General features: G+C 42.3%; 1 protein-coding gene across 1 annotated transcript in view; it reads left to right on the forward strand.

The window, feature by feature from the left end:
* The first annotated feature begins 4,507 nt into the window (after positions 1-4,507).
* cubn (cubilin (intrinsic factor-cobalamin receptor)) overlaps positions 4,508-27,392 on the forward strand; it is a 29,352-nt gene continuing 6,467 nt past the window's right edge. The window contains exons 1-51 of the mRNA XM_034150627.1: positions 4,508-4,683; positions 4,724-4,862; positions 5,401-5,530; positions 6,431-6,526; positions 6,656-6,694; positions 6,788-6,889; positions 7,216-7,319; positions 7,694-7,820; positions 7,935-8,103; positions 8,363-8,494; positions 8,705-8,800; positions 9,030-9,154; positions 9,357-9,549; positions 9,903-10,021; positions 10,182-10,416; positions 10,568-10,749; positions 11,011-11,173; positions 11,313-11,503; positions 11,670-11,826; positions 12,066-12,241; positions 12,628-12,793; positions 13,401-13,626; positions 13,713-13,843; positions 14,582-14,771; positions 14,868-15,028; positions 15,456-15,637; positions 15,916-16,072; positions 16,166-16,353; positions 16,490-16,649; positions 16,781-16,962; positions 17,763-17,931; positions 18,236-18,417; positions 18,526-18,679; positions 19,170-19,286; positions 19,372-19,485; positions 19,641-19,769; positions 19,944-20,076; positions 20,158-20,363; positions 20,946-21,127; positions 21,217-21,409; positions 22,047-22,244; positions 22,682-22,828; positions 23,005-23,195; positions 24,131-24,299; positions 24,551-24,725; positions 25,008-25,186; positions 25,512-25,721; positions 25,996-26,136; positions 26,338-26,522; positions 26,804-26,975; positions 27,085-27,288. Coding sequence (XP_034006518.1) covers positions 4,741-4,862; positions 5,401-5,530; positions 6,431-6,526; positions 6,656-6,694; positions 6,788-6,889; positions 7,216-7,319; positions 7,694-7,820; positions 7,935-8,103; positions 8,363-8,494; positions 8,705-8,800; positions 9,030-9,154; positions 9,357-9,549; positions 9,903-10,021; positions 10,182-10,416; positions 10,568-10,749; positions 11,011-11,173; positions 11,313-11,503; positions 11,670-11,826; positions 12,066-12,241; positions 12,628-12,793; positions 13,401-13,626; positions 13,713-13,843; positions 14,582-14,771; positions 14,868-15,028; positions 15,456-15,637; positions 15,916-16,072; positions 16,166-16,353; positions 16,490-16,649; positions 16,781-16,962; positions 17,763-17,931; positions 18,236-18,417; positions 18,526-18,679; positions 19,170-19,286; positions 19,372-19,485; positions 19,641-19,769; positions 19,944-20,076; positions 20,158-20,363; positions 20,946-21,127; positions 21,217-21,409; positions 22,047-22,244; positions 22,682-22,828; positions 23,005-23,195; positions 24,131-24,299; positions 24,551-24,725; positions 25,008-25,186; positions 25,512-25,721; positions 25,996-26,136; positions 26,338-26,522; positions 26,804-26,975; positions 27,085-27,288 — 7,951 coding nt within the window. The 5' untranslated portion in view covers positions 4,508-4,683; positions 4,724-4,740. The remainder of the gene's footprint in view (positions 4,684-4,723; positions 4,863-5,400; positions 5,531-6,430; positions 6,527-6,655; positions 6,695-6,787; positions 6,890-7,215; positions 7,320-7,693; positions 7,821-7,934; positions 8,104-8,362; positions 8,495-8,704; positions 8,801-9,029; positions 9,155-9,356; positions 9,550-9,902; positions 10,022-10,181; positions 10,417-10,567; positions 10,750-11,010; positions 11,174-11,312; positions 11,504-11,669; positions 11,827-12,065; positions 12,242-12,627; positions 12,794-13,400; positions 13,627-13,712; positions 13,844-14,581; positions 14,772-14,867; positions 15,029-15,455; positions 15,638-15,915; positions 16,073-16,165; positions 16,354-16,489; positions 16,650-16,780; positions 16,963-17,762; positions 17,932-18,235; positions 18,418-18,525; positions 18,680-19,169; positions 19,287-19,371; positions 19,486-19,640; positions 19,770-19,943; positions 20,077-20,157; positions 20,364-20,945; positions 21,128-21,216; positions 21,410-22,046; positions 22,245-22,681; positions 22,829-23,004; positions 23,196-24,130; positions 24,300-24,550; positions 24,726-25,007; positions 25,187-25,511; positions 25,722-25,995; positions 26,137-26,337; positions 26,523-26,803; positions 26,976-27,084; positions 27,289-27,392) is intronic.

Consider the following 27,392-nt stretch of genomic DNA (forward strand, 5'->3'; position numbering starts at 1 on the left):
ATTTAACATGAGAAGAGGTATTTAAGTTTAATGTGAAATAATTCTGCTTTTAGATAATGTGTCTGTGAGCACCTCAGATCACACACGTTTCCGACATTAATGGTTCCTAGATGATGAATCTTTGTAGAACGCCTAACTTTTCCTCTAGACACACAAAGCTAACATTTCTTCTTTGAATAACTCTTTCTATAACTTTGTTACCTGATGCATTATTTTAAAACTATTCTATCCAGCCACTGACCTTAACCCTTACAGTATGTTGTGTTCGGGTCTCCCGTGACCCGTTTCATGTTCAAATTATATCATAACTACTCTCTAGTTTTTTGTATCGGAACAAGGCTTCATGATATCCTCCACAACAGCTATATAAACACTACAAAACTGATTTGGACCATTTTTGCCAAGTCTGAAGGTCTCTAAAAAAAAAAAAAGTGTATAATTTGGTGTTCGGGTCTGGGGAGATCAGCCGAATTGTTTTGGGTGACTCGAGGTCAAATTTGTCCCAATCAAGATTCATCTTTGACTTTAGACACCCCAGCCCCGCCCCCTTCATCCACTGTAACAATAATTTTTCGCAACATGCACCTGGTCTCCCCTCCCTCCCCATTTGTTTTGTGTGTTTTGGACTGAGATAAATCATGGGTCAAAATTGACCCGCGAACACCGTGAACGGTAACAGCTTTCGAACACAACAAGGGTTCAATGGTATACCAATGATAGTTCAGAGCAGCATTTTTTTTTTATATCAAACATTAATCTAGAATGCTATAAATTAACTATTTGCTGCCAACAGGTGGGACTTAGCCCCTGTTTTGTTACATTAATTGCCTCTTAATTGTGTTACGGAGCAGAAAGCAAACATTTTCTGAAAGCTATCGGCAAACTGTTGGTGGTGACGTCGGATCAGAAAATGTGTGTGTAGGTGCAGTGCTCAATGTCCATGGTTGACTTTGTTTTTCAAACCAAAAAGCACTAAACCTTTAACATTTGGTAGTTTTTAGACATCACTTGTAAGTCCAAAAGCTTGTTTACAGGCAATAATGTTTACCTTTTCATGTCTTTTTTCTAATGTAGAAGTGATAACACATACAGTAGAGGAGGTGGTATCTCTGTGAGAGTATAGGTGCCGTTTTAAATATGCACACATCTGTGAAGGGATCTGTTTGTTTGTCTCTTGGTACCTCGCATTTCCAGATGGGCGCGCACACACCAACTCCGGCCCACACAAAGACCAAATGGTGTGTTGGCAGTGAACCCACATCTACGATCTGCAGCTTCGTGTGAGACGGCAGACGAAGTGGAGCTGCCTGCTGTAAACAAGCCTGAAGAAAACACTGCAGAATCTTTTTGGCAGGCTTATTTTTTAACGATGAAGCTTTTACTTTGTTACAATAACGTCACTGGTCTATGAGAAAAAATGCCTCAATGCAAGGACATCACATTTCATTGACTCACTGACACACAACTTTGCTTCAATAGATCAAATAGTTTCCTAAATGGAGAACTGCACCTATGCACCACAGAGTTTTTGTTTCCAAAAAACCCCCCCAACACGATTTATTTTCTACAAAAACAGAGGACTATAACTTAAACTCATAAATGGAAGATTTGCTTACATGGTTCAAAATAAACGAAACAAGTGAGTGGAGAAACCAGGCGATTGCTGGGAATGCAAATGAAAGGCAGCACAGATGGCACTGTGCTCCATCACTCTCTCTGTGGATAACACATGGAGGTAATGCAATCCCTCTGTGGCCGAGCTCCCGCAGAGCACCATCACTGGGTGGGGCTGATGGCGTTTAATTTGTCTGAAAGCCCGCATATAAAAACCAGTCCAAATGCACATGATACAGGCGCACATATCTGTATTTGTGAGTGGATAACATTCCTCACAGGGGAGGATTCCTGATGCACTTTAAAGGTCCCCTAGTATACTGTTTTTCATCAATATATTATAGGTCTCAGATATATACAGAACCTGTCTCTGATTGGCTGAAACACCAAACAGATCATTGCAGCATTACCCATAATCCCCTCTGTTTCAGCCCTGTTTCAAAAGTGCTGATTCTCTGTCTGTTACTTTAGATGAAAATAAGGAGCCCCTCCCCACGCCCCTCTGAGAGATATTTGGTTAAAAAGAACACTGGTGCTCTAGGAGGAGATTCAGGTGATAAGGTGGGGGGGGGTTACCTTGGTTGGTGATTGGCTAATGGTTACACAAGACAAAAAATCGTTATGACATCACAAAGTGGCCAAAATCTGATCAGCTCATTTTCAGACAGGTTTTTATATAAATGGATCAGGACAAAAAGTGAGAGAATCTTTTTTCCTGAACCTTTCAGAGTCTCTTTACACAGAGGGGGGGGGGGGGGGACACATGTTGATGTAGAAGAGACATGAAGAAGTGGATTTTGCATAATAGGTGACCTTTAACAAACGTGGTCCCTCGAAACACGTGACTGTGATGATCACGATCTCCATCCTCTCGTCTCGCTTGTGACTGCTGTCATTGTTTAAGTTGACTTTTGAGGTTGTGACCGACACATTTTGCAGAAATAGCTGTATGACTCAGTCCTCGAGCTTTTTACAAGTGACAAATAATGGATAACAAAAATAAACGTTTTGATTTGGGATCTCTTCTGTATTTTTAGCCAACTCCCAAAAACAATCAATTAATCATTCAACAGGCTTTAAAAATGTAACATGTTGACTTTCACTTGACTTTGATAGCAGCACTGTTACTCCAGCACCTAATCACATGTTTGACACTGACCAATCAGGGGACCCTTACCAATGTAATAACGCTTCTCGTCACCCATCCCTCGTGCATATACAATTGCAAGATGCTTTAAAAAGAACGTTACAGGTCTGTAGTTGAGATTGAAATAAAGGCAGAGTTTGAAGATTGTTGTGGTCAAAGCTAAGGTACAGAAGTATGGCAGTAGGAAAGGGGAAAAAGTGCCATTTGTATTTGTATGTGCAGCCAGCATCACACACATACTCCTATTAACAAAACATTTCTGTATTTCCAAGATGCATGTTGGCTAACCAGGTTATCTCTTACTTTCTTTGTCTTTCTTTCTTTCTAGCTCATCCCGTCTTCATGTACAAATGGCAGTGGATGGCAGGATGTAAATGAGATCCTTATTACAGCCGCGTTCATCAGGCTGCTGCTGGAGCGACATCAATGGCTTGATGAATATGCATGCAAATTTGTTAATTAAGTTAATTATTCTGCTGAAATCCATTTGTCTTGCGGAGAAAATCTCTCCTGCGATGGCTCTTAGTACGTTTCAGTCATTAGTCAATCGCAATGCTATTTAAAAAACACTTTGGTTCATTCCTTTTTTAGGATGAGAAGAAGGAGGAAAGTCGGTGGAGAGGGAGGAGGAGACATGTTCAGGAGGTCAGCTCAGAAATGAGATGATGGATGGTTCTGATGAACATCCTGTCATACAGAAAGGCAGGCCAGTATCAACCACTCAAACGTAAACTGGAGAGTCAGGTACAGTAACAGCGCCATGATGCTTCCCCCGTAAAAACCTCTCCTCTGGGCGAAGCTGTTAACTTTATGGGCTGTCTCACATGATTTCAGGAGATTGCACACAACATTCTGTGTATGTTTGTGTGTTAAATGTTATTTAATGAATGTGCTTATGCTTACACAACATCATAAAAGCATTTTCCTTGAACGAGGTTTATAAGGAAGTTCTTATCAATAGTAAAACATGCTTAAAAAGCACATTTTCTAAAACTGGTCAGGATTATTAACCTGGGCTACAAGCAGTCAATCCTGGATGAACACCTCTTAACACGCCTGCTACTTGTTGTATAAAGAGTTATTCAGGGTATTTTGTGATACGGCTAGAAAATGACAATGTTAAAGCCTACATGGGAGTTTTATTTTACACAATAAATTGCTAACATAAAAGTAATACTGACGGGAAATAACACAGGGTCATGAAATATAGAAAGAGTAGTGCTTTACAGCCGACAATAATGTTTGATGTTAAAAATAATACAAAAATATTACAAGTTTCTTCAGTTTTTATTCTGCTTAAAGGAATTTTTAATAATTTAACCAATTAATTTCCATTTTTTTATTTGTATTACCACCATTAGGGACAATTATTACCACAATCCAGCCAGAATCAGATGGCCCCCTTTTTTAATCAGTGTGATGTTGATTTTCATTCTGTTATTAACAAAGTAAAATGCAAACAATTTGTCAGTGTAACTGTTATAAATAGAATTCATCATTTTCTTATGATTAGGACTAAAAACCTCTCATGAGGATCATTTGAGTTTATTTTCACCTTAACCCCTTCTGACTTGTATAAAGCCCACGCAGCAGGTTACTCATCTCCTGATCATGTGAGGGACGTTCTCCTTCGACAACACAGTTAACCAGCTTTGGGAAACTGAGGAGAGCTTTATGGTGGTTCTGTCAGGTCAAAGTCTTGGCACTGAGCATTAGCGTGTGGCAGCACATCAGACCCTAGTTAGGAGTTTGGAGAGTTTAGGCAGCACATCAGACCCTAGTTAGGAGTTTGGAGAGTTTATGCAGCACATCAGACCCTAGTTAGGAGTTTGGAGAGTTTAGGCAGCACATCAGACCCTAGTTAGGAGTTTGGAGAGTTTAGGCAGCACATCAGACCCTAGTTAGGAGTTTGGAGAGTTTAGGCAGCACATCAGACCCTAGTTAGGAGTTTGGAGAGTTTAGGCAGCACATCTCTCTCTATGGCGGGGTCTCTGCGGCTCTCGTGGCTGTTCTTCGTCCTCATCTTCCTCCTGGCGGGGCTGCAAGGAGAGCCCAGCGACACGGGAGAGAGACGGAGCAAGAGGAGCGCCAGCAACGAGCAGTGAGTTGGTAGTGATCAAACTGGGATGATTTGTATGGTGGTGGATCAAAAATGAAGGCCTCCAACAGTATTTAAGCTGGGCTGTATATAACAAAAGTTCTACAGATGAATTTGAGCCTTCTCTTTACAGTACATGTTTTTATTTCATTTTAAGGTTGTCAATAATTATCTTTGAAAAGCAAAAATACTTAACCTTTATTCTTTAATACCCATTGGTAATCAAGCTGTCAAACGTTATGCAATGTTAGCTTTGTTGTTTGTTATCAGTGTGTAGTCACTTATGCTCTGTCATCGTGTTGGAATTCTGCTCCGAAGAGGACATTTTATAATTGGATTATTGTTGGAGTAATGTCTTATTTTTCCCACTGATTTTGAAAATGATAAATTCTCTGAATACAATATGAGTTTTATAGCCTGATAAAAAGTGTTTAGTTTCTTAATGTCGACACATACCCCTGAAGCGTAACCCTGATTGACCTAAATGAATGTGGGTACAGATTGATTGACAGTTGATGGAATTTGTGATTTGCCCCTGAAGGCCTCGTATGCTGTCGGATAATGGTCACCTCGTCTTCAACACTGGGGACAATAAAGAAATCCGCTTCCAGACGGCAGCCAACGGCCGGGTCAAAGTGGGGGAAGAGGACCTCACACAGCTCATGAACCAGGTGAGCTTTTTACAATATATGAACATACAGTACACACTACATGTGATGGAATAGCCCGAGTTTCACATGATAAACCACAGTTTGGGGACATGTAACACTGTATGATTAACATAAATGTACTGCAGATACAACTTTGGTGATGACTTCTATTATATAGCTTTCTCCGTGGTCACAACAACCAGGAAGTATACAGTAAAGGTTTGGTGTTTCTTAACATTTTCAAATCCTTTCAGGCTAAGAATATCCTTGCAATAAGAAAACTGTAATGGTTCATATCCTACAAATTTAAATTCCCATACAGATCAAACGATTTCTTCACAGTTTCGAGGAAAACATATATTTTAAGATTACTGTCGCAGTATCTTTGTCTTTATTGAAACAGGGTTGTTCTCCCGGCACTTCACCGACATCACAGCAGCAGCAAACTCATTATCTTCTCCAAACAAACCACTTTACTGTGTAACGGTCTCATTATGACTTCTTATCAGCTTTACACAACTGGAAGCTTGCTGCTGCTCATATGAGGCTGTGAATGGTTGACAGGTTAGGAAGCAGACGCAGCAGATTAGATCGGGCCAAAGGTCAGGGGTCAGGTGCATTACAGTCGGTGGATTCTTTATTAAAACTATAATACCAACTACTTTAACATGTTTAAAGTACATCTACTAATACATGTCCTATCTGTTCAAAGGTTATTTAGTGTTTTTTTTTGTCTTAATAGTGTCTTAGAGCTTTCTTGTCTTTTTTTCTTCTGAACTCTTACCAAAGAGGCCCCTCATTCAACTTGTTTGAACTCATTGACCTTTTTTTTTAAGATATATATATAGTTCTCAATTTGATTTCTTCAGGGAAATGTCTGTTCTCAGCTTTTTAATTTTTTTTCTGTAACTGTGATTTCAGATCAAAACCAACAAAGCTGATATAACTGACATAAAGACTCACGGAGGTGGAGTTTCCCCCGATGTCACCAACAAACTAAACCAGCTGGATACCAAGGTAGGACATCAAAAACGACTTCCGTTAATGATTTGCTTATTTAAAGCCATTTTATAAAACACTTTTTGGTAAAACTGTCCAAATAATGTTCCTATTCTGAATACAAATGCTTCCTCCCATGCTTTCCAGGTGACAGCTCTTGAGGGCAAAGTGTCTGCACTTGAAATCGTAAGTCGTTTAAGAACTGATTGTTGATATGACTCAAACAAAAGACGTTCCCATTAATGTCATGTTTCTCTCCTCTCCTCTTCCCTCCTGCAGACCGTGCAGAAGGTGTCCTGCAGCAGTAATCCCTGTCAGAACGGAGGAACATGTCTGAATTTACTCAACGCCTACCACTGTGTGTGTCCCAACAACTGGGCTGTGAGTCTCTCAGTTCTACTGTAACAATTATTCTAATTGTAGGCAGTATTCAATATCAATTTGTACAAGGATACTGGTGCTGATTGCAATCCCAAATACCTCAAGTACTGTCACAGCAGTCCTATAAGAAACCTAATATAACGTCTGTAATAGTATTTGGCTATCCGTGCAGGTTTTATATATATGTAAAATGTTAGTGTGTATTGGCCTGTATAACATTTGGCTCTATTATCATGAATATTTGACTTATATATAGTTCATATTTTCATCTGATTGTGAACCAAGTGTGTGTTTCTCCCCTCTCCCCTTCTCTCTCTGTGTCTCAGGGTCCTAACTGTGCGACAGATGTGAATGAATGTCAGGTGTATGCTGGAACATTACAGAGTTGTCAGAATGGAGCAACCTGTGTCAACACCCCTGGATCATTCACGTATGTCTTCCGATAATACGTTTTACATACACTTTTGGAATAAAAAACATTAGCATACAAACCGTAATCACCTTTTATAGCGAAACTGCTTCAAGGTAAGGCACTGCAGTTGCCACAAACGATACAGAAACAACTTTACACCAGATCAGCCAACCAGAGGGCAGTAGAAAGATTCATAAAAGCAGTCTCTGAGTTTCATTTTCCCGAACAGTTGTCAGGTGTTAAACAGTACAACTCTGTCCGGAGATAAGTTGTTTTCTGTGTCTGTGCAGCCAACAGATTTGGGCCGGTGACAGCTTGTCTTTGGCTTTAGCAGTGAGCTCATTCTGGACCGACCATTATGGTATGTAAATGATATTTCTGTTGCTGTGCAGTTGTACCTGTTCTCCTGAGTGGTCCGGGACTCTCTGCACGGTGCGCTATGATGACTGCAGGAACGCAGGGCAGAACCTGTGTGAACACGGCACATGCATCGATGCAGACCGCATTACACCTGGACAGGTAACCTGACACTAAACCAGCCTAGTTCACACATACAGTATGACCTGGAAATGTCTGCTGTTTTTGTGTTTCTTTGATTTTGTTTCCCACTGACTTTTCTCCCCCAATGAACAGCCTAAATATAAATGCATCTGTGAGGATGGCTGGGAGGCTCCAGCAGGGAACCCGTCCTGTGTGGCCGATGTGAACGAGTGTAACCTTCCCACAAAACCTTGCTCCTCCAACCCCATTGTTCCCTGCTACAACACACCGGGGTCCTTCTACTGTGGGACCTGTCCTGCTGGTAACACTCAGTAACACTCTAGGGTTAGATCACTGATGTTGTGACTTTGAACACAAAGGCACTCGGTATTCTCAGCAGAGTATAGCTAAATCTAGGAAATATTGGAACAGGAGTAATTGAGTTATGAGAAGTTGTTTTACAGCAAATAAGAAGGAAATGCATTTTATATTGCAGTTAAGAGAATTGTTTTTATAGCTGTGCATATGAATGTGACTTGGAAGGAGGAGAATCTGCTTAAATATCCTCTAATATGTCTCAGGTTGGCAGGGCAACGGCTACAGCTGTCAGGATGTGGACGAGTGTTTGACCAATAACGGCGGCTGCTCCTCAGCTCCCATGGTGCAATGCCTGAACACCATGGGCTCCTTCCACTGTGGGGCCTGCCCTCCAGGTATGATGGGAACATTTAAGGGTTATAAATGTAACCAGTGCTATGAATTCTGCTATAGACGGTTTTTAATATCCCGATATCTGGTGTAAGGATAAAAGTCTTTAAGGAGCTTTTCATTTGCAATTTTGAAAATGAGTGAATGTGGGATACCTATACGACCTTACCCGTTCTGGTCTCCTAAATTAATCTGAGACCCTGGTTTTTGTGCAGGCTATGAGGGAGATGGAAGAACTTGCACCCAGAGCAACATCTGCGCCGCCAACAATGGAGGCTGTCACCCATTGGCTTCCTGCACCTCCAGCCTAGGTAATTGCGTGGTGATAGCAACTTGAATTTGTGGCCTACCTTTTTGAATAATCGTGCATTGTCTGTTTAATTGAAGAAAAAAAATGTCTAATAACTTCCCACAAGGTCTTACTTCTCAAAAAAAGGACTGATACATTTTAGTCACTCAAGTAAATGTCTACAGTCTCCAAAGTATGATGTTGGCAAAGTACCTAACTCTCTTCCCTCTCCACCCTCACACATCCACCAGGCTCCAGCCTCCCTGTATGCACCTGTCCTCCTGGATACATCGGTAATGGCTACGGACCGACTGGCTGCACCCAGACCAGCAACATCTGTACGACCAACAACCCCTGTGTCAACGGGCAGTGTGTGGTGAGTGTGTGTGTGTGACTGTTTAGACATGATGGGCTTTATATCTGTGAGTTGTGCTAAAAGATAAAAACTCACACAAAGTTGTCCTTCACCTTTTGTTATATCTGTAAGACAGTGAGTTTAACCAAAAATCCTCACTTTAGTGGCGATACATTCTGAATGTCTGACTGCTGACACCCCCCCCCCCCCCCCCCCCCCACAGCCCACCACCTCCTCTCCTGGCTACGTCTGCTCCTGCAACGCCGGCTGGCAGGGAGTCAACTGTGACCAGAATATCAACGAGTGCTTAAGCAACCCGTGTCAGAACGGAGGAACCTGCGCCGACGGCAGTAATGGCTTCACGTGTACCTGCACCACTCAGTGGACCGGACCCCTCTGCCAGACAGCACAGCAAGGTATACACACGACAAGAAGATATGCAGGGGAGGGGAAGGGAAGAAGTGGGGACTGATCAGGGTGTGATTTTGTTAAATATTTTCATCATCACTCATTATTTGCATTGCCAAAAACGATGCTATTATGTTTTTATGAAAAAGGTCCCAGGCTCCTCCTACAATAACCTTAAGACATAAAAAGAAATATTGCAAGCGACGAGATGGTACAAGTAAAATGCAGGAATAAGCAGCGATCTAGCTAACTACTGTATGTACATTTAAAATCATTAAGATGAACAGAGAATGTATAACTGTATAGTAGAATCAAATGACTGCTTTCTGTACAGTTTTTTAAAGTATCCATGTGTTTCCAGTGTGTGGAGGGTACCTGACGGGCCCTGCTGGCAGCTTCAGTTATCCCAACACGCCGGGTCACGATGAGTACGATCACCAGGTCAGCTGTGCCTGGGTGATCCGCACCGACCCCAACAAGGTCAGTACGTCTCTTTCACTTTCCTGACATTTGTTGACTTTGTTTCTGTGATGTCCTTTTAGCTTCTCGGCTATCAAAGCACTCTTCTGTAAAGGTTTTTCTTTATTGAATACATGAAATCAAATGCCAGAGGAAGATGTATTTGTTGTCTCTTCTTCAGATCCTGCGCATCACCTTCCCTTTCTTCCATCTGGAGAGCAGCACCAACTGCAACTTCGACTTCCTCCAGATCCACGACGGGGAGAGCGCTTCTGCTTACCAGATCGGGAAATACTGCGGCACAAATAACCCCCAGGAGCTCTTCAGTTCCCACGATTCCCTTTACTTCTGGTTCCGCTCCGACCACGCTGTCAGTGCTGACGGATTCACTGTTGTTTGGGAGTCCCGGGACCCAGGTAAGCTACAGTATGTTTAGGATTGTTTTTTTAATGTAAATTATAAGGGGAGGTATATGCCACAAACAAACAAAAAATGATAAATGTTCTAAGTCCTTTTTTGTCATAGACAAGACATTTAACCTTCTTTGAATTCTCCTTTTCCTCTCAGTGTGTGGAGACGAGCTAACTGCCCCATACGGCAACATTAACTCGCCTGGTTACCCTGGAAACTACCCACCCGGCAGAGACTGCTATTGGTCGGTTACAGTGGATCCCGGCCTCCTCATTACCTTCGCATTCGGGACTCTGAGTCTGGAGCAACACCCCGACTGCAACTTCGACTTCCTAGTGGTGAGGAATGCTCGATAAGCTCAAATCAATGAATGAAACAATCTCTTTCTTGTGTGTGTGTATTTTGTTTTGTGTCAACCTGTGACATTTTTACCCAATTCCTTTGCACTTAAGACTGGCACAGATGTTTTATATTTTCCCCTTTTTTTTGGTTTGTGCCACAAGCGATATCCCTTTGTAAGCTACAAGCTCAAACGATACCATGGAATTACAACTCCTTGCAATTACTTTTCCACGTTTTGCCTTTGCCTAATATTATAGATCCGGGATGGTCTCCTACCTGAAGACCCAGTGTTGGGGAAGTACTGCAGCACTGGGTCCCCTGCCCCCCTGCAGACCACCGGTCCAGCTGCATGGATCCACTTCCACACCGACCACAGTGTCTCTGACCGAGGCTTCCACATCACATACACAACGTCACCAAGTAAGAAACTGCCTACCAAGTAAACCACTGAATATGGAAGGTTATTCTTCACCGTGGGAGCATTATAACAGATCTATATCAAATGTCACACCCTTGGGATTGAAACCCTCTCCTAATCCTTGGTTGTGTTTGATCCTAGGTGACCCAGGTTGTGGAGGTACCTTCACTGAGAGTGAGGGCGTCCTCATCTCCCCCAACTGGCCCAACATCTACGCCCACAACAGACAGTGCATCTATTTGATCAAGCTGCCGGTCGGTGAGAAGGTGTCCCTCAACTTCACTGACATCGACATCGAGACTCACACCAGCTGCACATTTGACTATGTGGAGGTAGGATTTTTTTATGACTCGCACATATGTATCCTGATTCATTTATTGAAAAAGAATGTGTTTAGAAAGTGTTTAAATACTGACACCCCTACAAAATACATTCAGATATAGTTTGCTTTCTCAAACTATCTTACCTTCTTTTCCGTCCTCTTCTCTTTCTTTCCAGGTGCGCGATGGCAGGCTGGAGACTGATCCTCTGATAGGGAAGTACTGCGGGACCACTTCGCCAGCTCCCATCCGCTCCAACTCAAATTACCTGTGGATTCGCTTCAGGTCCGACAGCTCAGTGAGCCAAGCTGGATTCAGAGCAGTCTACACTGTTGGTGAGAGTTCACACATTCACACACACATGTTAAAAGACACCATGTTTATGTGTGTTCTTATGTATTATTGCTTGTACTGTGAAACATGTTGTGAGGAAATGCTTATAATCCGAATACAAAGAAGGCATTCAATTCAAAGAACATGGGTGGTAGTGGTCTTTAGGGACTTGGTTTAGGAACATTGAACGTGATGTGAAGGCGTTATCACAGGCAAAGACTTGAACCACCTTCCCTCACAGCTTGTGGAGGAACTCTGTCTGGAACTGGGCAGCTGCGCTCCCCCTACCACCCCAACGCCTACCCCCACAACAAGGTGTGTGAGTGGGTCATCAACCAGCCGGAGGGATATGTGGTCAGCCTCAACTTCCTGTCGTTTGACATTGAAGGAGGAACCTGCCGCTTTGACTTTGTTGAGGTAAACAAAAACAATTCACAAAATCATAACTAACACAAGAATTACTTAATTCTTTTCATTTTTTTTCAACTGTTTATATTTGTATGGGTGGTTATAATCATAGCACTAATAAGGAAACTTTGATCAATACAAATTGCAAACTTTGTCCTGTTTTTGCTACAACGGGGAATACAAATCAAACACACACACACTGTACATAGTCTACATGCCGCAATGGCTTTGTCCTCACCGTTGTCATATAATTGCTTTTTTGTACGGTTGCTAAAATATATAATACAGATGTTATTTTTCCGACGTGTGTAGTATATTTTCTGGATGTATGTATAATTGATTGTGAGGAGGATAGTGGATCAGTTATGATTGTTTATGATCCCTGCGTCTTCCAGGTGAGGGACGGCTCCTCTTCCAGCTCTCCTCTGCTCGGGACGTTTTGTGGCATTGAGATACCGCCCATGCTGCAGTCCACTCAGAAATCTCTGTACATCCGCTTCAAGACCGACTCCTCCGTCACCAACTACGGCTTTGAGGCAGCCTACGGCTCCTTCTTGGAGGGTGAGAATAAATATTTAGGATAGGTTTTAGAATCCGACTGCCATTCTATGCTTAAAACCATTTTCTTTAAAGCAACATTATCTAGCAAAACTGTGGTTTTATCTTTGAGCTTTCAATATTAAAATGTTGTGGTTTTATTTATCAGTAGTTAGATTTGTGCTTGCTTGATTTCATCCAGAAAATACGATTTTGTTAAGCTTTGGTTTGTTTGAAGGTAATTCCCTCTCTTATAATAGTTAGGGAAATATGGTTCAAATGTAAAACTAAATATTTACTAAAATATCAGAATCAGAAACAGCTTTATTACCAGGTAGTTTGACAAAAACACAGATAGAGAACTATTTTAATAAAACTATAATAGCATTAAAATATATTTAAAATAATGAAAGATATAGTAAAATATAGCAGTATTTACAATATTCAGCTGTTGTCAGTAATTAATGGGCTGGAGTTCTCCAAGGCTTTGTTCTGGGCCCTGTTCTACTTTCCATTAATGCTAAAAATGTACAAAAACACCAACATTTATATTGCTGATCCTTAAAATCGACTTAAAAAATATTCAAAAGTCATACGATGTTGACCAGTTGTCCTTTTCCTCCCGTCCCAGGCTGTGGTGATACCCTGACCGCTCCTTCGGGCTCCCTCACCAGCCCCGGCCACCCCAACAACTACCCCCATGGAGCCAAATGCACCTGGTACATCAGTGTTTCCCCCGGCAACCTGATTCGACTGTCCTTTGACTCCTTCAACCTGGAGTACCACGTCAACTGTAGCAATGATTACGTGGAGGTGTACGATAATGGCACCGTGCAGACCGGAACAAAGATCGGAAGGTAGATTGTATATATATTCTTGAAAGAGGAATCCTGATAGCTGCTTTGTATATGTTCTTGGTGAGTAAAGAGATTTCTCGTTGCAGGTACTGTGGGCGTTCAGTGCCTCCCTCCATCACCAGCGCAGACAGCCTGCTCACTCTGCTGTTTGTGTCTGACACAAGTTCAGCCACAGAGGGATTCTCTGCCAGCTATGTCTCGCTCAATGCCACCACAGGTACTCAATCGTTTGGCATTAAAGGTCCCCTCATACACTGTTTTTCATCAATATATTACAGGTCTCAGATATATACAAACATGTCTCTGAAGTGTTTGGCTCCAAATACCAAATAGATCATTGCAGCATCCCATAATCCCCTCTGTTTCAGCCCTGTTTCCAAAGTGCTGATTCTCTGTCTGTTACTTTAGATGAAAATAAGGAGCCCCTCCCCACGCCCCTCTGAGAGATATTTGGTTAAAAAGAACACAATGGTGCTCTAGGAGGAGATTCAGGTGATAAGGTGGGGGGGGGGGGTTACCTTGGTTGGTGATTGGCTAATGGTTACACAAGCCGAAAAATCGTTATGACATCATAAAGTAGCCAAAATCTGATCAGACAGGTTTTTATATAAATGGATCAGGACAAAAAGTGAGCGAATCTTTTTTCCTGTAACTTCTAGAATCTCTTAATGCAGAGGGGACACGTGTTTATGTATAAAAGACCTGAAAAAGTGGATTTTGCATAATAGGTAACCTTTAAAGTTTTCTTCTTTAGTGAATATATTTCAGATATATTATTATTAATAATTAATTAGCCCTAAACAACAAGCCTGGAAATGGCGAGCAGACAGTGCATCTTTATTTATCCTTCTAAATGTAACTCACTATTTAAATTCTAGTTGTTCTTTTTGCATGGCAACAACAACAATGACAATTTGTATGGTCTGATTGCAGTCTTGTGCTTTCTCTCCATCAGACTGCAGTGAGACTTTCACCACCTCTACCGGCTCCTTCTTTTCACCAAACTTCCCCAACTACTACCCCACCTACAGAGACTGTATCTTCAAGATCATTGTTGACGTCAACATGCAGATAATGCTGAACTTCACCAGCTTTGACCTGGAGGGCTCGCCTCCCCTCTGCATCTTTGACTTTGTTGAGATCAGGTAAAGATGAAAGTGGTAGGATTTGTCTGAAGAGCCTGAAATCTGCCGTGCACAAAAATCTCGATTGTAAAATGTGAATGCCTTGTTTTTTTGCAGGGATGGTGGCTATGAGACGTCTCCCCTGATCGGAAAGTTCTGCTTCAATCAGGGGCCTCCAGTCCTGGTATCCCATAGCAACCGTCTTTGGGTCAGATTTCGCTCGGATAGCGCTGTCACGCGTAGTGGATTCATGGCCCACTGGGATGGCACACAGACGGGTGAGTGGTTAATACTTTTTAATATTGTTAAATGTACAGATTAAGCAGAGAAGGTAATGGAGTCACGCCTGCTACCACTGGAATTTGAAAGTCAGTATTCATGTCTAATTCATTCTCAAATGTGACAAATTCATGGAAATACATAATTCTTTTAATTCAAATTGAACATTTTTGGCCCTGTAAGTATCCAGAATATTTTCGGGAACAGTTATAACGGTATTTAAAAACCCTAACTTTAGTTCAAGTGGAAAGATTTGTTACGTTTGCTCTTTGCATTTCATTTTGTAATAAAATTGAGTCAAAGTAATTGTTTTCTTTCCTAGCTTGACCACATCCACCAATTCTAACACATAAAATGCCTCATTCCTTTGCGTCTTCCAGTCACTAGTTATCTTACCGTTCAATTGATTTAATTCCTATTTCCAAGGCTGTGGAGGGACGTTGGCGACGGCCTCTGGAGGATTCTCCTCCCCTAACTTCCCGCTGCCCTACCACCCTAACGCTGAGTGCTACTGGAGCATCAGGACCAGCGAGGGCAGCAAGCTGCAGCTCTCCTTCTCAGACTTCCACCTGGAGTCCAGCACCGCCTGCTCTTATGACTACCTGGCTGTGAGTACTGTCGCTCAGTGTGGGAGCATTTGTTTTTAGATAAATAGTTTCCAGGCTGAACAGTGTTGTAGGTAGCAAAAACAAGGGTAGAAAGAACTACATCAATACATTTTTTTTAAGGTATATTTATACATTCCCTGACTCATCTTTAAGTAGAATTCTGCTTTTCTTTATTTTCTGGTAATGCAATAGGGTGATCATTGGTGTGTTTATCTATCTTCTTTACCTTGTTCTAACATTTAAGACCTGCTTGTGTGTGTGTGTGTGTGTGTGTTCAGGTGTATGATGGGAACAGTAGCACCTCTCCACAGCTGGCCCAGTTGTGTGGCAGTCAGCCGCCCAGCCCCATCAGCTCCTCCAGCCATCACCTCTACGTCAAACTGCGCACGGACAACAGCGTCAGCACAGGAGGCTTTGTTGCATCATACACCACCAGTATGCAAAAACACTCACACACACACACACACACACTCACACAACGTTATTTTTATTGCAACGTCTAATAGTGTCTGATTATGTTGTCGTCAGATTGCAATGGCATGCTGCTCTCCGGCCCCAAAGGAGTGCTGGAGTCCCTGAACTTCCCCAACGAATACCCGTCGAACTCAGAGTGCAGCTGGACCATCCAGGCCACCACCGGGAACACCGTCAACTACACCTTCACTGCCTTCCAGGTGGAGACCACCTCAAACTTTTGCGAGTATGACTACATCAAGGTACAAAAATCGATTTATCAGCTGCAACGCATAGATCAATCGTATCTATTTTCTGAAAGCCCTACATTTCCTTGTCATTTCTCCAGTATTAGTTTTGTCCATGCACTACTCTCAGCTCAAAACACTTTGTCCCTAGCTCTTTGACGGGCCGAACCTTCAATCGCCTGTGATCGGTACCTTCTGTGGATTAAATCCCCCCCCCGCCAACACCACCACCAGCTCAGCGCTGACCGTGGTGTTCAGAACAGACGACTCGCTGTCCCTGTCCGGCTTCAGGATGATGTGGTATCAGAATGGTGAGAGGGAAATGTTTTCAATTTCTTCAACATTCGAAGAGAGGGTGTTTGGCCTTTTCTGGAAGTCTCTTGGTTGGAACAGATTGAAACATATTCTTTATTCACCTGTGAGATGCTGTGTGTCCCTGCAGGCTGCGGGGGGGAACTCTCCGGTCCCAGAGGCTCCTTCAACAGCCCAGACTATCCCAACAAGTACCCAGAGAACAGGGAGTGTATCTGGTACATCAGCACCTCACCTGGCAGCAGCATCACCCTCACTATCCACGAGTTCAGTGTGGAGTTCCACCAAGACTGCAACTACGATGTCCTGGAAGTAAGATATGGACCCATCTGCCTGCTATTGTGATGGTTTAAAATTCTGACTATATTTAAGTGAGCCCAACAAGAAAATGAATGTAGGAAAAGTATGCTTTTTTCATCTTAATCAGAAATTCAGTCGAGGGGAATCATTTTTCATGTTCACAATGTAGCTGAGTAACACTGGCAGTGAAGCTGGCAGGAAAAGAGCAGCAGTGACACCATGTGTCGGACTGTGGTAGTAGCACTTTACTGTAGCTGCTTGAAGTGGAGGTAACTTACTTTACTACTGTTTAAACTAGGAGAGTAATCTAAAACAATGCAATGCGTCATCATTTATAAAAAGGGTAGTATTTATATTTTCTATACTGTAAGTAACTTCCCTACTGGACTTAAACTTCCACTGTACATTCTACATTTATATTAAATGTAATATTGAATAATCAATTTCTTGCACAATAATATCCTGCATTATATTTGTTACTGGAAATTTGTATTTCCACATCTATATTTTCCACATGTATATATATATTTTTAACCTTTTAATGCTATTTTATTTCTATTTCAGAAACATTTTGGACTGTTTATTTCTTGTGTCTTAATTTCTCTTATGTACATTGCCTTGTTTGTTATGCTGCTGCAACGCAAACATTTCCCAACTTGATCAATAAAGTACCTATCTATCTATCTATCTATCTATCTATCTATCTATCTAAGAAAAATGGTATGACTAAAGAAATGACTAGGAACCAATTTTTGAAAATGCGAACAGTATTGCATTTTCACCTTTGCCCTTTCATTTGATCTTCCCCTCAGGTGTATGGAGGCCCTGACCTGTTGGCCCCTCAGCTGGCCAAGCTGTGCACCACCACCTCCAGCCCGCTGCAGGTCTCCAGCACCGGCAACCTACTGACGGTGCGCTTCAAGTCCGACGGCTACGTCAGCGGAAGAGGCTTCAACGCGAGCTGGGCCGAGGTTCAGGGAGGTGGGTGGACATTACTAACCGGAGCCTCTGTGACACTATAGCACATTTGACAATATAATATACTCTGTATCTGTATCATAAGAGGGGAAGAGTAACAAGTTCATAAGTCAAGTGAAAATGCAAATGATGTTTATGAATGTATTTTTAACTAAAAGAAAAAATAGGACGAAATCCACTTTTGATTTTGTGTGTGAATTTGTTAAATGCTAAACAAATTAATTACTAACCAAGGTCCTTTATTTGAGAAAACGTGGTACATCAGAGACTCTCAGTTAGCTCTAATGGACTGTCGTTCTCCCTGCAGGCTGTGGAGGGCCCGTCACTGCTCCATCAGGGGAGATCCACTCTCCGTCCTACCCCAGCAGCTATCCCAACAACGTGGACTGTTCCTGGGTCATCAGCGTGGATCCCAGCCACCGAGTCTTCTTAAACTTCTCTGACCTGGATATTGAGTTTCATAGCAACTGCACCTGGGACTATGTGGCTGTGAGTGACTGAATTTGGAACATTTAATAAGCAGTTCAACACAACTCCCAGCTCTCATGTGGGTAGGTTACATACATCTAATGAAACCATATTTGTATCCCTCTTTAGATCCACGACGGTCCAAGCATATCTTCCCCTCTGCTTGCCCTTGTGTGTGGCACCACTCCTCCCTCCATCACTGCCACCCAGAACACCATCTATGTTCGCTTCAGGTCCGACTCCAGCCGCAACCACCGTGGATTCAGCGCTCGCTTCTCTGAGGGTGGGCCTCCTTTAACCTCTCTGTTAATATCACTAGAACATTGATGAAATCCATAAATCCAAAATTCAGATCACACTCAGATTTGCTTTGTTGTTCACATAATAAGACATTCTTTAGGTCTCGGGAGACTGAGAACATACGGGTAAATAGTAAATACACAACTGATGAAATTAAGCAACGATCGCAATGTTCAATGTAAACACACAGGAAGTCACTGTGTGTTGAATTGTATTAGATTATTGTGTTGCAATTCTGCCTTGCATACTCAATTTATGTATTAAAAAAGAGGCTTACACATAGCTTTAAGCAATTCTAGTGATAAATAAACTGAATGAATACATCAATTTACCTCTCCAAAGATATACTCTCCACAATAGCATCATTTTAGCCAGACAGCTTTACAAAATCCATTACTTAATTTCAGCAAAAACAAAGCATATCTGTCTCTTTAAAACATGAATTCTCAGTCTGTAAATGTTATTTTCAACAGCTTGTGGTGCATCCATAACAACCAATGATATCGGAGGTGCCATTTCCTCGCCCCGGTACCCATCACCCTACCCGTCCAATCAGAACTGTAGTTGGATCATAAAAGCCCAGGAACCATGTGAGTTGGGTTATTTAATGACTTTAAAATAATATGCATAAAATATGTTGTTCTTCTCACCTTTGCCTTGTGTTTCTGTGGCCAGTCAACCATGTGACGCTGTCCTTCACTGACTTTGAGTTGGAGATGATTAACTCCGACTGCTCCCATGATGCTCTGGAGATCCTGGATGGAGACAACTACCAGGCGCCTTCTATAGGTAGTTAATGTGTGTGCTTGTGTGTGAGAGAGTAAGATAACAAAAGAACTGTATTTATTAACATTACTGTGCTGAATTTGGTTAAATGCAACACGTCCACTGTTTGATCAATTAGAGAAAAGTGTAATATCTAATGTAATGTCAAATGTTGTCAGGGCGCTACTGTGGCTACGAAGTCCCTCACCCCGTGACCTCCTTCAGTAACGCCTTGGTGGTGAACTTCATATCCGACCGCTCTGTCTCCAAAAGAGGGTTCAGAGCCACCTACTCAGCCTCCACCTCCAGTAAGATACACCAGTGCTCACACACACACACACACACACACACACACACACACACACACACACACACACACACACACACACACACACACACACACACACACACACACACACACACACACACACACACACACACACACTGATATTGACTCCATGGAAACTCTCCTTTTTGCTCAGGTTGTGGAGGAGAGCTGGTGATGGAGAGCGGCGCGTTTAACAGTCCCAACTATCCTGATGCTTATCCTCCTAATGTGGAGTGTGTGTGGACCATCAAGAGCTCACCAGGGAACCGTCTGCAGCTCTCATTCATGTTAGTCCATTTGATGTAATATTATAAATATATATTATTGCTCTTCAGTATCCGTGACAGTCTTCTTGTGTGTTTGTTCAGTGTCTTCCAGCTGCAGGGAGACCTGTACTGTAACAATGACTTCCTGGAGATCAGAGAGGGGGACTCCGCCGGGCCTCTGGTCGATCGCTTCTGTGGCGCCTCGCTGCCCTCCAACTACACCTCTGTGGTGGGGCACATCCTGTGGGTGAAGTTTGTCTCAGACGCCTCCATCAGCGGAGCGGGGTTCAGAGCCACCTTCGCTCACTGTGAGTGTGACACACATCAGATTCAGGTTTATTGTGGAGCAGGTTCACACATACTTTGCTTTGGTGGATAATGGTGTATATATGAAAAGAGAGAGATAAAACAGTATAAAATATATAATATAAGTATAATAAATATATCTAAAAAATAAAATGTGATAAAAATAATTTAAAAGAAAAATATAGACATAATAAGCTCAATAAAAATGTGCAAAAATATATAACTGTGTTGCTTTAATTGTGCCAAAATACTTAATTTAACAGACAACACATAAGAGAGGAAGAAGAGAGATTATATATTAAGAAAGGAAAACAGAACGGTCATAATAGAATACAGATAGAACTATTATTTAAAACGGTTTAACATTTAAAGGATTACATTTAAGGATTAAAAAAGGAAAATATTTTTTTCAAGAAATACAAATATCATAGTACAACAAGAATATCATATATTATGTGAAGTATATCTGTAATTCAAGTAGTTTTAAAATACAGCAGAACAGAACTGAATATAATCACCAATCTTTTTTATACTTGTATTTAGAGAATAAGAAATCTAACTTTGATTTCCTCCCTGTTTCTCAGTGTACGGTAATGATGTGACGGGGGAGATTGGTCAGATAGCGTCCCCGCTGTACCCCAGAATGTACCCCCACAACACCCACTACCGCTGGACCATCACAGTGGATGGAGACAGCTTCGTCCAGATCCGCTTCCTGGACATGGACATAGAGGACACGCAGGACTGCTTCTACGATCACCTCAAAGTGAGATAGCGTTGATGTCAAATCATATACATCTCCTTTATTTAACCACCGAAGTGTCCATTAATACCTCGTCCTTTCTTTCTCTCCAGGTATTTGATGGCCCCAGTGTTCATTACTACCCCCTTGGAAAACTCTGTGGTCTGTCCCTGCCCCCTCCCATCAGAAGTTCAGGAAGCGCCCTCACCCTGCAGTTCATGTCAGATTCAGTAGGGACAGGAAAAGGTTTCCTGGTGGAATGGACGGCTGTTCAGGACTCTGGACCCACACCCACTGTCCCACCAGGTCAGACAGTTCGTCCCTTTGAGTCCTTTTACATGATCCACAAAACAAAAAACATTTTAAAGCACATTTTAACAACATTTTAAAGTGTTTTTCAGCATGTCCAAACCCTTAAATGTCCATGTTTCTAGCTATTTCACGCCCCATATTGTGGCCTACAGAATTCATGGCAATATTTATTTGTGGATATCCAATGACATATAATACTTTGCCCCAGAAACCTGTTTCCTGTTTTTTTCTGCAACTAGTCACCTGATTGGTCCAAATGGTGGGTTAACCCAAAAACCAAAACTAGAATTAGGACCAATCATTTAAGATGTTTGACCTCCCGATCCCTTTAATCTTCAACATCTTAATAACAGTGTCAGTCTTTTTTGTGATATTTGAGTGAGACTTCAAAGTAAATTCATTATATTTATACATTTCTTTCCTCACTAAAAAAAGGGAAATGAGATTATACATAATGAAATCCTAACCAAATCACTGTGAACCAAAGTTACAGTAAATGACTTGTGTTTATATGACTTATAATCTATTATTGTATAATGTATGTTTCTACAATAACTGTAACACATCATCGTCATACTTCTTTAGTACAGTGCTCTCTGCTAACTTAATAAAAGTGTGTTTCTTTGTTCAGGTGCCTGTGGAGGTGTGCTGATGACGGGGGAGACTCCTGGCTTCCTCTTCTCCCCCGGCTGGCCTGAGAACTACCTCCCGAACCAGGAGTGCACCTGGCTGATCCGCTCTCCAGACTCCACGGTGGAGCTCAACCTGCTGTACCTGGACATGGAGGATTACCCCATGTGCTACTTCGACAGCCTCGTCATCAGGGACGGTAAGACGGTGTGGAGAAAAAGAACCAAACCTGGTTTCACACATTTGAATTAGCTTGTTTCTTTTTGCCTTATTTATGATCAATTCTCTATTTAAATTACGTATATTAAGTAGGACTTCAAGTAATAGTTATTCTCACTATCAATTCATTTGTATTTGCATTTATTTTCTCAATGAACGTCAGAAAATGTCGATCAGTGTTTCCTAAAGCCCTAGAAGAAGCGTCTTAAAATGTGTCCTTTACTCAAAGATATTCACTTTACTGTCGAAGAGGAGTAAAGAAAACAGAAAATATCCAAATGTAAGAAAATGGATTCAGGGAATTTTGGCTTTCATCGTAATTCTTTTTTACTCTAACCTATTAATCAAGTATGTATTGATCTTCACAGCTTTAATATTAGGCATTTATTACATAACATAACGTGTGTGTGTTGTCAGGTGCTTCCAGTCTGTCCCCAGAGCTGGCCACAGTGTGTGGGCGGGACCCTCCGTCTTCCCTCCACTCCACAGGAGACACCATGTACATCCACTTCTCCTCCGACAGCAGCGTCCACGGCCGAGGCTTCAACGCCTCCTACTCCAGAGGTAACAGCAGAGATCACATGACCTCCTCTTACAACTTGTTTTATTATGTTTATGTTTTCTACCTGGCAATAAAATTGATTCTGATAATAAGATGAAGTAATACAACTACCAACAAGTCGGTTATTCGTTTGTTAGACGTCATGTTCATTATATTAATCGTCTTTTTGTCTTTTAAGGTTGTGGTGGCCTGTTGCATGTGGACCGGGGCGTGCTGAGCAGCCCCCGCTACCCCCAGAACTACCTGCCCAATCAGAACTGCAACTGGCATGTGATGGTGACGCCGGGCTTCAGGGTGTCCGTCACCTTCCAGAGCCCCTTCCAGATCCAAGGCTACGGGAGTGTGTGCAGCTCAGGAGACTACCTGGAGGTACACCCGTCATTGTTTACAGTCCGATTAGCAGGTTAAGGCGCGAGAATGGAATTCAGAGATGACGTTCATTCATTCATTTAGGACAGGGGTGTCAAACTCAATTTCATCACGGGCCACATCAGCATTATGGTTGCACTCAAAGGGCCGGTTGTGACTTTAAGACTATATAAAAATACATATATAAATATTTAATATATATAAAATAATGTATTATATTACAATATTTCCTCTGCATTGGATTATTATCGGATAGGGTATAACTTCATAATTAACTACGTCTGAAAGAAGAAGTCTAGGGAAAATAATTGCAAGTCTCTTCAGTGAGAATGTCACAATATGATTTTAAAAGAAAAGCCACATTCTGGAAAAACAAAAAAAAAGAAGTGACATTTTGAAAAAGAGAAGTGAAAAAAAAGTAATTTTGGAGAAAAAGGCTAATTCTAAGAAAAAATGCATATTTTGACAAAAAAAAGTCAAATTCTGAGAAAAAGTCAAATTTGAGATGCATTGTGGGACATGTAGTTTATGGGCAATGCTTCTGTAAAGTAGCATGTAACCTTATAATAAACATATTATATTCTTTGCAAGCTCTTGTGGGGCCACATAAAATGAAGTCGCGGGCCGGATTTGGCCCCCGGGCCTTGAGTTTGACACCCCTGATTTAGGAGGTCGTTCCTCCCTGTGGCCATTAACAGTCAACGTCCTACCTACCTCTATAGACTGGCACCAATGGCATATAAAACAGCATCCCTTTTCTGATTATGATACGACATAACCTGCATTCATATGCAAATATCTGTTTTTAGAGAACACTAAAAAGCGTTATCTTTTATCTTATTTTTCCCTCTCTCTGTCTGATGATTTAGAACTAGCATTAATGATCAGTTGGTAAATCATGTATTGAATTACTTCTCTTGCTTCTGTCTCCACAGCTCAGGAATGGTCCGGATGCTTCCGCCCCGCTGATAGGGGGACGTCTCTGTGGTGCGTCCGCCCCCTCCGTCCAGCAGACGACTGACAACCACCTCTTCATGCGCTTTATTTCTGACGCCACCAACGAGGGCTCCGGCTTCAAGCTGACCTTTGAAGCCCACAGTCTGGGTATGAGTTCCATTTTATCTGTCGCTACAGCATTCATCGATATGTGTGGTGTACGTGCAGCAGTGTCATATAATGCCATTAAGTGATCAATGACTTTTCAATGGAAAGCCAGATATTGACGGTGTGATGGAGCGGGTGGAGTGGCCATTAGAATACCAGGAAGTATCTTGATGGACTTCTACATTTAAGCTTTTATGTCCATGTGTGTCCATAGTGTCCTAACAAAGGGCTTTCTTGCTGTCTTCCTGCAGCGTGTGGAAGCTTCATTGAGCTGAATGATAACGATCCTCCGGGGTACATCACCTCCCCCAACTACCCTCAGAACTACCCCCAGAACATCGACTGTGTCTGGGTCATAACTGTGCCCAACGGAGAAGCTGTCCAGATCGACTTTGAGGAGGATTTCTACATTGAACCCACCTCCAGGTACAGATGCTATACTCAAAACTGTTATTTGGTCATTTTAACATTTATTTATTGTGGTTGTTGCTATTTTTAAGTTTCATGTTCGGATTTATTGAGAGGTGGATAGAAAATCATCCTTATCCCTGTAAAGAAAGGTATCATCATTTACAAATGAGCTGTACACATACCTTAGGCCGTACATTGTTGGAGGATCCCTACCCTGAAACCTGAGGAATATTTTAGGATTCTCTTCACTTCTTCCAGCAACTCGTTGGTGATCACAACATGTTATGTTTTTCTCAGCTGTGCCTACGACTATTTGGAGCTGCTTGACGGATCCACTTCCAACGATGTTGTTATTTCGCATCTCTGTGGCAACACCCGGCCGTCTACCCAGCATTCATCAGGCTCCTCCATGCTGCTGCGGTTCCGCACCGACATCCGCGTCACGCACAAAGGCTTCAAGGCAAAGTACTCCATCGGTAGGCAAATCTCCAAAAATATTTTCCAAACCCAACGCTTAATTAAACTCTAATTAGGACACAGTTGGCCCTGACCTATCAAATCAAATTCTATATAAGAAAAACATGTATTATCAATGTCAGACTTTGTGTTACCCATTGTTTTGGTGATATTGTGGTGTCAAAGAGAGATAGTTCTACATAAAAAGTTTAATATCAGGTCTAAGATTGTCCACTTTGAGGCTTTTTGAGATGCAGTAAAAATGACTTTTCATATCAGAACTTTAGAGAACAAATAGCCTTACATCGCTGAGCTTTCCCTATTTTATCTCCTATTGTTTTACAGCCACCTGTGGAGGCACCTACATCGGTCAGAGGGGTACGATCAAAAGCCCTGGTTACCCAGCAGCCAACTATCCGGACAGCTCCAGCTGTGAGTGGTACCTGGAGGGGCCGACGGGACACTACCTCACCCTCAGCTTTGACCTCTTCAACCTGCAGAGCTCCTCAGGCTGCACCGCGGACTATGTGGAGATCAGAGAGTACAACGCCTCAGGTGAGAGAACACAACCATCTTCAGCTACCACCGGAGATACATGTAATACAATTGGGGGGGAAAATGGGGGAAAATGTGGATTGCTTCACTGTATTTGTGAATAAAACACCCCTACTTACAGTGTCATTGACCCTAAATACATTGTCAACAATCATAGTGTACATTAATTGAGAGAGTTTATGAATTAATTGAATGGTTGGAAATGGACCCAGTGTCAGTATCAGGTCATAGAGCCACTATCATATACATTTTCTGTGTTGTACTTCCTGTTTAGGGCGCATCTTGGGCCGATTCTGCGGCAGTGACATCCCCGTCTCCATGGAAACGTCTGACAGTTATGCCCACGTTAAGTTTGTCAGCGACGCCAGCGGAAATGCACCCGGCTTCAGTCTGACGTTTGAAGCCAGCGTTGAAGGTACCATCATTTCATTAGAAGAACATTGCTATTGTTGCTCGGTTTGGTCATTACAAATAGTTAGTTGCATCCCCTTACTTCATTGATAATACAGTATTTAGTGCATTTGTTTCCTTCTATGTGTGTAGTTATTGACTCGTACAATGTCATTTCTCATGTTGAAAGTTTCTTTGCTTTACACTTCCTCTTTTCCAACGGCAGTGTGTGGAGGCGAGCTGAACGCTGCCTCAGGAACCATCTCCTCCCCGAATTACCCCAACCTGTACCCCCACAGCCGGGTGTGTCACTGGCAGCTGGTGGTGCCTCATGGCCGCCGCGTCACCCTCACCATCAACGACCTGCGGCTGGAGGGTTCTGGGACTTCCTGTTCATTTGACTACGTTGACGTGAGTCCTTTACTGAGAATATTCCCATTGCTTTACTTTTGCCAATTATGCATTATCAAATGTAACCACTGGAGTTGACTTTTAAAGCCCTTTTTATGAGGAAACCGAATTACACAAGGCCTTATTTTCATAATGGTGTTTTTCATGTACCAGATTAAAGTATGTGGATTTTCAAAAGTGTTTATTTGAACATTTATTGTGACTGTCTGTACTCAATGTCACGATGTTGCTACCTTGCTGCAGACCCATGTCTCTCAAATATAATCCTCTGCTTCTTCCAGGTTCTGAACGGGTGGTCGGAAGACGCCCCCCGCCTGCAGAGGTTCTGTGGGACAGTCCCAGCAGGTACACAGGTTCGCTCCTCCGGCAACACCATGACCGTGGTGTTCAGCACCGACTCCTCTGTGTCCAACGGAGGCTTCACAGCTTCCTACTCCTCTGAGGAGCCTGCAGGTAATATACATGAATGGTTCAGAGATGTGTATCTTAAATGACTCATCAACAAAGAGGTTGTTTTTATTTTTGACTGTGCCTCTCATTTTCATGTTGCCCTGTTTGTCAGAGTGTGGTGGAATCCTGAACAACCCAACAGGCGGGAACTTCACCTCTCCTGGGTACCTGGTGTCCAACTACAGCAACAACCTGAACTGTGAGTGGCTGATCCAGAACCCGCAGCACGTCAACTCCTCCATCGTGGTTCTGATAGAAGACTTCCACCTGGAGAACCACCAGACCTGCGCCTCAGACTACCTTCAGTTCCGCTTAGGTGAGTAACAGAGAGCATTGGGAAGGACGGTATATCACGTGGGTCAAAATGAAGTGTTATACATGTAGGAAATAAATATGAGTTTGAATCATGGTTTAGTAAAT

Source organism: Trematomus bernacchii, unplaced genomic scaffold, assembly GCF_902827165.1.
Source record: "Trematomus bernacchii unplaced genomic scaffold, fTreBer1.1, whole genome shotgun sequence".
Lineage (NCBI taxonomy): Eukaryota > Metazoa > Chordata > Actinopteri > Perciformes > Nototheniidae > Trematomus > Trematomus bernacchii.